Source organism: Crinia signifera, chromosome 11 (assembly GCF_055691185.1).
Source record: "Crinia signifera chromosome 11, ASM5569118v1, whole genome shotgun sequence".
In the NCBI taxonomy this organism is placed as follows: Eukaryota; Metazoa; Chordata; class Amphibia; order Anura; family Myobatrachidae; genus Crinia; species Crinia signifera.
In genome coordinates this window covers 123,895,081-123,905,460 of record NC_139227.1, presented here as the reverse complement: position 1 = coordinate 123,905,460, position 10,380 = coordinate 123,895,081, and the positions used below count along the sequence as shown (strand labels likewise).

Here is a 10,380-nt window from a genome sequence, read left to right as displayed (position 1 = left end):
AGTACCCACTATATCTATAGTTATATAGGATTAGGGTGGTCAATCCCGGGATCAGTGGGATCCCGGGATTTGACCCCTAAAACGCCAGGATTGGAGTTTCCAATCCCGGGATTTTGGGATTAGACGCTGCACAGGCAACCAAGCCACACAGCCCCGTCCGCCCTCACATCCTGACTGCAATTCATTGCCTGGCTTCCGTATTCACTGTGCACCCGCCCACCGTCTTCACCAGCAGGGTTTTTATTTTTTTATTAGCGAAGCCAATCCCGGGATCGGGCATTTTTCAATCCCAGTTTCGGGGATTGAAAAAAATGCCCCGGGATTGGCATCCCAATATAGGTGGTGATCAAATGAGTCAATGCATCTAACCTTATTGTGCATTAATGGCCTTTCTAGTTGTGACGTCCGTCTTTTCCTGAAACACACAGACATTCCATTTCTTATGCAGATACAGCTGCAGTCACACACTGAATACAGACATGCTGCATATTTTAATCAGCAGAAGCTGCTTTTGCATCTTATTCACTCCCATTTTGCAATTACGTCCCAAAAAAGTATGCTCAGCGCTATGGTGTCAAACAGAGCTGGAGAGTTATACATAACACTTAATATTAATGCTGATTTTGTGTAACATGCTCTATTGTGAGCAATAATTCTGACCTGGATTGTGGTGAACAGGAATGCCGACATGAAGATAAATCTGTTGCCTGTAATAACTGAAAGATATACACTATGTAGACAAAAAGTAAATACTGTAGATGCCTCCACGCAAGCAGACGTGTGTGTGAAGGTATAAAATCAGATGGATTTATTTGGCAATTGCCAGTAGCTGGAGTCAAGCATGGAGACGGTGATGTTGTGCCGTGGGGCTGTTTAAGCTGGTTTTAGAGAAAATTTGTTAACCCAGATGGACTGGTTTAGCTCCGAATCCAGATTTTAACGCCATTGAGAACCGGGTACATTCGAGGCTGACTTAACCTTCTTCATTATTTCCAACAGCGTTGAAGGAGGCAGAACTTTAAAACAAGTTGGATCTGTTTTGTCAGAAACGGCCACGAATTGTCGAATTAGTGACCATTATCCGCCAAGCCACGGCCATTTTCACCGACTTTCCAAAACTACAACATTAAATTCTAAAGGGGGTCACGGGAGTCAAGCTTGCTGGACCACCGTGACCCTGTCCCGTTCTCGGCCAGCTCGACAGAGAACATGCAGGCGGGATTCAATGTCCCGCCTGCTGTGGGACGAGAAAGGGGCGTGGCCGGCAGAGGCGAGCTGCAGCCGGCAGCACGTCACTTCCCGGCAGAACGAGCCCAACAGCTTGTGATGTCAGGCTTGTTCTGCCAAGATACCCTGCTAATGCTGTCGGGGAAGACCGCACTGAATAGGGCCCGACGGGAGATGCTTGCCGGTGATTGAATATCCCCTTAACTGTTACGTTCCTATCGAGCTGAGCGAAAACAACTCAGGAATCTGACTGTCAGGACGTTCCGATAGAGGGTTATACAATCCGGGATTCCGACTAAGTCGGACATTCTGCCCACTCCCATCAGGCCGAGGGTTGATGTTACCGCATCAATATGCACAGGGGGAAAAGTCAAAATACCGACCTGCAAACCTGCACTGGTGACAGAACCCCACAGTCTCCTTATACACATAACAAACATCAGATATAAACAACCCATTACGAATGAGGACTAATAACAGAGGATCCACAGGTCTGTTTAAAACTGGTAAAGTTTATTACTAGTAGAAATATTTTGTGGGAACACTGTCTAAGTATTATAGTTGGTGTTGGGGAGCAGTGATTGGGGTGGCGCAGGAATTTGGCACAGACAGTCTACAAAATAAATTACTGGTTAGTGATTTACCAAATTGTCAAAAGAAAAAAAAAAAAAAAAATATATATATATATATATATATATATATATATATATAGTATGAACAATAGTCCCCAATATTTGAGTCGACAGACATTTTCTTCCATTCCACGTGAGGGATGGTGGTGACGTGGAACATGCTACGTTTGGTGACACAGCAAATGTGGCAATGATTACTTATATAAATCACCAACTTTAATCATTTCCTGCTAACCCTCAAACCAGGCAATGTGATCCATCCGGTCCGGTCAGTGGGCCCAGCAACATCATTCTCTGGCAGGACGATGGGCGATTGGGTGCTGAGTGCTCTGTACAACTCCCAGTGGTCACAATAACTGTCCATTAAGTCTGTGAATCGCACACACGGATGTGACTGCCAACAGAGCACACTTAGCCCAGGCAAGGGGGAAAAACATTCTGCACCGAATCGGCCCCCTAGAACGGGTCTTGTACAGAAAATAAACTATTTAAGCTGAAATACTGATTAAGGCATAAACCATTGTGTACAGTTTAAGGCATAAATATTATAAAGCTAAAACGTGGTGGAATTTTTGGCAAATTAATGAATGCTCCTAACGAGCAGAAGGCGCACAGAGAGAATGGCATTTGTGGATTAAAATGGAGCCGATGTCACTATCCTTTCACATTACCCCAAGTCATTATACCTCTTTGTAACATTTTTTATATTCCAACTGGTAGCAACCAGAATTCCTTTATCCGCCATTGTGGAACTAGATTCTCCGCTTCCTTACCTAACATGGGCTGGACATGGTAAGGCCCAACGCCAAGTGGCTGGGAAATGTGTTCCATCCGAAGGTCAGGGTTTAGCTGATGACATCACCTGGTTAATGTACTGTGATCAGCCGCAAGTGTGACCTCACCAGCTCAACAATCTCAGTGGCAGAACGCTATTGCAAGACTGTGCTCACCACTGAAAATGTGACCATGTCAGCACAATTATCCGCGACGGACCACACCACCTGCACAACACTATCCCAGGCAAATACAAGGACGACGCAGTCCAGCAATCACCTGCAATATGATTCCACAAGCACAACAATATCCCATGGAATACAACGGCATAGGATTGCACCCATCTCATGCAATGTGACCCCTCCAGCAATTTCAGTGGCAGGATCGTGCTCATAACCCCCAATGTGACAACATTCCATGCAGAACGACGGCGTAAGTCCGCAATCACCACTTGCTAGGTGACCCCTACCGGCACAACAATATCCTATGCAGAACCACAAGGTAACACCCCCCCCGCCCAACCAGCACAGCAATATTGCTGTCAGAACACCGCCGCAAGAACTGCATTCACAGTGGCTGTTACCTTTCCAAAAATAACATAGTTGCATAAAGAACCAGAACCTGGATTTCACTTTCTCCATCTCATTGAACTTCATGGCGATTGCTGGCTGTCACTAGATGGGACAATCATGAAGTTACATCGCTGCAGAGCTTCACACCTAATCCTAGTCTTGCGGTTGCATAGTACACAACAGGCTCCCGTCGCCAACCACTCTACGTACAGAGATGTATTATCCAAGTCCACCAGCCCCGGTCACACCGCCCTCCCACGCCGCTATCTACCTCCCCCCAATAGGCATCTTGTGTAGTTTTTCAACAGAAAATCCCTGCTCACATTGTAAAGAAAGAATGACAGGAAGCCTTACAACACTACGAATCGCATCACAAGATCAAATTCTACCATTGTGTGGTACACACCAGGACCTACTTCTGCCTTTACATGTTGCATTTAAAGGATCAGAGAATCTGCGTACACCCCTCTAGCAGTGACTAACTCCTCTAGAGGTTTCCTGACCGCAGCATCATGTGACACTGTGCTTATTGGTCACACCGTACAAGCGTCTTACAGCCGTGATAGACAAATCGCACGCGTGAAACAGATTTCTAAAGTAACAAAACCACTTGTCTATATCTTGTGCTTGAGTTGCGGACTAAGAATACAGTATACAGTTATAGTAGTCATCTTTATCACTCGGATTGGCCGATGGGCCTAGAAAACGACACAAAATTCCGGTGTTAACGCGACAGAGCAATTATGTGCGTGAGGATAGGGATCAATTCCGTGATGTCTGAAATGTTACCTTATGTATTAAACATACAATAGTTAGCGGCCGGAAACGGCTCTTCCGCCAAATACAATGTATATAGAATAAATGGGTTATGTGGTTATGTATTAACAACTAAACTATTCATTAACATTGAAGGAGTCTCGTGTTTTATCTGTTGGGTGTTACAAATGATGCATTTCTATCTATAAATCCTGAGAAAAAGAGTGGAAAAATATATCTAATATATATATATATTTATATCATTGCCTAAATAAAAATAAAAAATAAAATCCCTTCATTATTGAAATATTTAAGCTTTTTTTTTTAGGGTTTTTTTTTTTTTTTTTGCGTGTTTGTCTTTTCTTTCAAGGCTACCACAGAACCACAACTTATAAAGGGGGCGGGGACGGGAGAGAAAAAAAAATAGACTCATCCAGTCCCTCGATACCTGGAAAAAAACAACTTTTCAGTAAAATGAGATAAAACACAAGCAGGTTATACACAACACATAAAAGGCATCTGAAAATGATGCATTTGGGATTTCTTTTTTTTTTCTGTCCGATTTTAAAAATGAGAACTTTCCTGTTCCGGCAAGTCTTTCTGACGGAACCGAGTTGGGTCGCTGAGGAACCCGATACTTAAATAAGAGGAACTCGGGTCCAGATGGCGTTATTCTTCCAGATCTGTCACAGGCAGTTTCTTGTTCTAAAAAATAACAGAAAAATACAACAGACTTGACGGCGCCGGAGCAGCGACCCGTTGCGCCGTCACTGCTCCGGTCTCGCCCAGAAAAAAATTGCTGTTGCTGCTTTGGTAAGAAAAGTCACTTTTTATGATTGTAACGAAGTACCTTATGGAAAAAAAGAGCTCTGTATTTAGCAAGGCAGCATTAGAAATGGTAATAGTATACCAATTAGGGCACAAAGGACTTTGCATCAAGTTGTACAATAATTAACGTCTAAATATAATGTTTGTATATTCCACGTGGTGGTGGTGAAAGTGCATAGAGTGGTGGGACGGGCGAGGTCCTCTCACAGTAATAAGGCCGTTCTTGCAAAGTTACAGTTTGTGAAGTGTTCACGCCTCCGTCCCGCCTTACAGAGTCCTAGCACTTTCTCTCCTCCCCTGATTGTCTCTCGTCTTCTTCGTCCGCTTCCTCGATGACCTGGATTTCATCTGACGGAGGTAACGATGACCCCTCGCTTGGTGGCTTATTGGTATCTGCTTTTGACTTGTCCTCCTCCTCGATGCCCTTCTTCCATACTTTGTGATTCTCGCGGAGATGATGCATGATCTCGCAACACATTCGCCTCCTGCCTTTCCGTCTCTGCGGCTCTGAAAGACACACACATTACTATACAGATGGCGGTGGGACGGATGTACCGGCGTGCTTTGTTATACCCTGTACTTGGGCAGGAAATGGAATATGGGGCAGATAAGAATTGCGCAGGTGTAGGGTGGCCAATCCCGGGATCGTCGGAATCCGGCCCTAAAAACGCAAGGATTTGAATCCCAGAATTGGACCTTCCAATCCTGGGATTTGCTACACATGCGATGTGATCGTTGCATGTGAGGGTACTAATGAAAGATTATTTAATATAATAGCGGAACCCAGTGAACGATTACATGGAGAAGACCAATAGTGATGTCAGGAAGCTCTGACCGCAGCAGTACCCAGACACCGCACATATAAAGTGAGAATAATATACATTACAGTCCAGGCACTTAATGGCATTTGGCCGGACATTCGCGGTTTTACCAAACTACAATATTTGCTCTCAGTTTCCTTTCTATAGAAGAACTGAAACGTGTGCAATTTGGGGACTAGAGTTGCTTGTGAAGTTCCGCATACCACTGACTCATACTCAGGAGCAGACCGACGTGTACTGTTGGCGTTCATTATCCACCCGTCAGCAGTCGCCGCTTCTGGTGAGCTGATTTTGGGCGGTGCCATGCTAATGAGCGGAACCATCCAGACTTGTGTTCGTGGCAGCCGACATTTTAGCAAGCACAAATTGGGACATGGGTCTTCTGCACCTAGAGTGGCGCGAATGTGCACCCCAATACTAACGAAGACAGCGGTGGATGGTATCCAGTGGGCAAGACAGGCGTTTACATCCAGGCGCACAGATTTTAGGGATACACCGGCGAATTTCAGAAGATGTACTTATACCCCTTTCACACCAGAAAATGCAGGGACCCACCTGGGAATATGACCCAGGAATCATGCCGGGCCATTCCCGGGTTGGCCCCTTTCACACCAGAAAAGTCCCTGCATTTTCTGGTGTGGGAAGGGGGCAGGGAGGAGGCCAGCAGGAGGTGGGGAGGCGGCGGCCAGTTGGTGGAGGTGGTGAGAATACTCACCCCGGTTGCTTGTCCTTTGTGCAGGCCGGGGATCCACACAGGCAGCGGGCACAAATAACGGGACAGGCGGTGGATGAAGATGACGCGGCTCTCCGGTGCCCTCACAGCCACCGGAGAGCTGCGTCATTTTCATCCGCTGCCTATCCCATCATTTGCACCCGCCGCCTGTGTAGAGCCCCGGCCGGACAGAACACCGAGGACCGGTAACCCGGGTAAATATACCCTACCCCATTCACACCAGCCAGGTCCCCAGGAACAACCCTGCTCCATAGCAGGGTTGAAATCCCAGCAATTTTCGCCGGGATTTTGCCCCGGGAACCTTTCACACTCGCTCTAGTCGTGGCTTGTTCCCGGGCCCAACCCGGGAGATTAGGCTGGTGTAAAAAGGGTATAAGCCTTGGAGAGTGATAGAGTAAACAGATAAAGTACCAGCTAATCAGCTCCTGACTCATACCTCACAAATCTGTGCTGGCTTGAGGGACAGCTAAGCGCGCCAAAGGCTCATGCCAGGAATTAGGAAGTGCCGCAATTAAGCCAAACCCTGTTTTCATCACTATGGGGGAGCAATAAGTGAAAGAGCGTCTCCCTACTGTCCCCCCACCCAGTGATACCGCAGCCCATCCAAACACGGGGCAGTTGGGAGGTATTAGGCGGAGTTTGAGAAATGACAGGCGCTGACTTTCCAAAGCTTAGTACATTATACCCAAAGTGCATTACAGGAAATACTTACTCGGGCTAAGCTCGTCATCCAACTCGTCATCCTCTGTATCTAAATCATCCGCATCTTCCTCATCGTCACTTTCCATTTCCTCCTCCTCTTCGTCCAACCACTTCCCCGGGAGCAAGCCGGCAGCGTCATAGGAGTTACACAGGGGGCCCACAATGTGGGTGATGAAGGACTCCTGCAGCTTGGCCAGTTGTGGGGCCGATCGGTCCATGAACGGGCTGATAGGTAGCCCCAGGCTCGCCTCCTCGTCCCCCTGGAACATCATCATTACTCATTTCACACACGCTCCTACAGATCATTCATCAAACACCTAGAGAACAGATTTATCAAATCTTGGAGAGAGATAAAATGGAGTTGGAGGTAAAATGACCAGCCAATCAGCTCCTGTGCTGCGCGCTGCCTGTAAAATGACAGATTATTGGCTAGTACTTTATTTCTCACCAAGATTTGATCATCTTCCCTCTCATGTCGCTGAATACAGATTTATACTGTAAATGTGGTGCCACCTAGTGGTGTGATTTGGTATTACATTCTGCTTCATGCAGTAAATCTAGTTTTCTTCTATAAAAACCCTGGATCCCCAACACTCCATCCTGCCGCTAACCCCCTCCCCATCTCTCCTGCAGCATTATGGGAAAGGAGACCTGAAGTGATGCACCTTTCCATGCAGGAAACAGATTGGCCCTCTGACAAGTCTCTACCTGTTCATAGAATTCGTTGACGATTCCTTCCGTCCACTTCAAGTGCAGCTCCCGCTTTTTTGCTGGCCCGTTAATGTCGGCCAGCTTAATGCATACTTGGCCCACCAAGAGCCGGTCGTTCTCGTTACTCCAGTCTATGCCGTTACTGTTCACGTCATTTACCTAGACACCGGGAAAAAGGAATCGCCACAATAACCACAGTCCCTGATATCAACAGGCGGCACACGGGATAAAGCATACACACAGTTATTATGGAGAGGAGACTGTAGGAGAGGGGGTCCCGGGCACAAGAGCTTACATTCTTCAGGGGGTGCAGAAATGGGAGGAGGGGTGGTAGAGTAGAGATGAGTCTAAAAGGTATATTTAAAGGGTGGGGGGAAAGGTGTATGGAAGCTTCAAAAAATGAAAGGTGGAGCGGTTGGCCCTAACAACCAATAAGGCTCTAGCTAGCATCTCATTACTGTAGCCTAGGAAATTATAGAATCTGTTGCTATTGGTAACACCAGTACTTTTTATCTTTAGAATCTACCCCCTGGGAGTCTAATTGGGTGAAGAGGAGTCTGTAGAATCCTCTAAAACAGTGGTTCTCAAACACGTTTCCCAGGTCACCCGGCAGGCGCACAGCTGCACTCATTACTCATTGACACATTTTAAAAGATCCACAGATGGAGCTAATTATTTCACTTGTGATTCCGTGAGGAGACCTGGAAATCATGCACCGTGTGGGGTCCTGAGGACCGAGTTTAAGAACCTGTGCTCTAAATGGGTTTTTAGAAAATACAACGGGTTTGTGGCTCTCCCGCTGTGTAGGGAACTACATGTTTCAGAATGCACTGCTAACCATTCAATGCCAGCCAGCCTCTGATTTCCGATTTATCCCAGGACTACCACATATCTGTACATTTTGTTACATATATTAAAAGTTCTTTGGGTACCAAAAGGTGTTTGTTAGATACCCTCTAATACAGTGTGTATCTAACATGACTGCTCTCAGTTTCCCAGGACAAGCATTATACTTGGATGAAGGGTATGCTGCATCGCTGGCCGGCTATTACTGGATGCCTCCGGGTCACTTAATTATTAAAAACGAATGGTCCACGATGGCAGACCAGGAGGCCAAGAAGAAGCCTATATTTAATGATTTCCTGATGGACTGAAAATATAACTAAAAGTCCATCACAGTATCTTTACCTCTCATATTATGTGTGCAGAACGTCTCTGCGGGTGAGCAGCCAGACACAAACCCGGGTGCTAGGAAGAGCACAAGGTGAGGACATCTACGTGTAATGCATATCCCAGTAGCAGACCAGAACTTAGGGGCAGATGTATGAAGCCTGGTGAAGTGATAAAGTGGAATGTGATAACGCACCAGCCAATCAGCTCCCAACTGTCATTTTTCAAAAATTCAAAGGATGGTGCGTTATCACCTTCTACTTTAGCTTTTCTACGGGCTTCATACATATGCCCCTAAAGGTGCATACACACTGTACAATTGTTTTGACCAATTTGGTTAAAAGACATTTCCATTGAACACAGTGTCCTGGACAAAAGATATTGTCAACAAACAAACGATGAATGATGATGCGCATACCCGCCAGTTGTTCATCAAGATTGTTCCTCAACTGTGCAGGTAGCTCAATTTGGATACCTTTCAAAATGAGCCTATAAACTGTAGCTAGATCTTTCGTCCAGGAGACTGGGTTCAATGGAAATGTCTTTCAACCAAATTGGTCAAAAAAATTGTACAGTGTGTATGCACCTTTAGATACACTATCTGCAGGAGTGTATCCAACAAAAAAGGCAGTAATTCTGCATCCTGCTCATTATTACACATTTCTATCCCAATACTGTGGTACTGCAGTACAGGCATGGGCATATGTGCCAACTTCACAGCCAGGCTTGCTGCCAATGGTAACGCCATTTTAGACTCCGTATTCAGCTGTGTATTTAAGAGATTTTACAAATAAGTGTATCTAACAAATGATTACAGATAGGTCGGGCTGGGATATACATAGCGCCCCCCTTGACTGTACCCCTAGTCTCAGCTTCCCCTGCAGAGCTCAGATGATTGGCAGTTCCCTCCCATCTTAAGACTGGTTTAAGCCCTAAAGAGACCACGTGAGTTGGATCACCTTCCAATAATACCGACCTTCGCATTGAATTCGGCCAAGAAGTCGAAATGCTTCTTCAGATCGGTGGCGAGGATGGCCTCAATGACAAGGAATCGGAACCGCTTGAATTGCACGTGGTCTAAGTACGTGAGAAAGTTGTAGTCTGGCTGCGAGAGGAAGAGGTTCCAAGCAGACGCCGCGTGGTGGTTCTCCAGGACGGATCTGTCGTTGTACAGAACAGCCTAGAACGAGATTAGACAGTCGCTGGAAATATGTGGGAGACATCAGTACAAGAGGGTCGGGATTAAGTCATCGGGATGCCAGGGTTGGTCTTTCGTCTGCTGGTATCCCCACCTCCGTGATAACGTATGTATCCCCCTCCATAGGGATCAGGAGAACACTACTCTATCCCATCTACACCAACAATTACATAGGGGGTTATTCAATAACCGCATTATTTTAAAGGAAGAAGACTCAGGCCTTAAAGCGTGAAGCAAATCAATTAGCTTTTCTGAC

General features: G+C 46.1%; 1 protein-coding gene across 2 annotated transcripts in view; it reads right to left on the bottom strand.

Annotated features, from left to right (window-relative positions):
• Positions 1-4,523: 4,523 nt before the first annotated feature.
• PDE3B (phosphodiesterase 3B) overlaps positions 4,524-10,380 on the bottom strand; it is a 138,861-nt gene continuing 133,004 nt past the window's right edge. For both annotated transcript variants that reach the window (XM_083164664.1, XM_083164663.1), the window contains 4 exons: positions 9,903-10,106; positions 7,754-7,915; positions 7,056-7,305; positions 4,524-5,296 (listed from right to left, as the gene is read on the bottom strand). In XM_083164664.1, the coding sequence (XP_083020790.1) occupies positions 5,067-5,296; positions 7,056-7,305; positions 7,754-7,915; positions 9,903-10,106 (846 nt within the window). In that variant the 3' untranslated portion in view covers positions 4,524-5,066. The remainder of the gene's footprint in view (positions 5,297-7,055; positions 7,306-7,753; positions 7,916-9,902; positions 10,107-10,380) is intronic.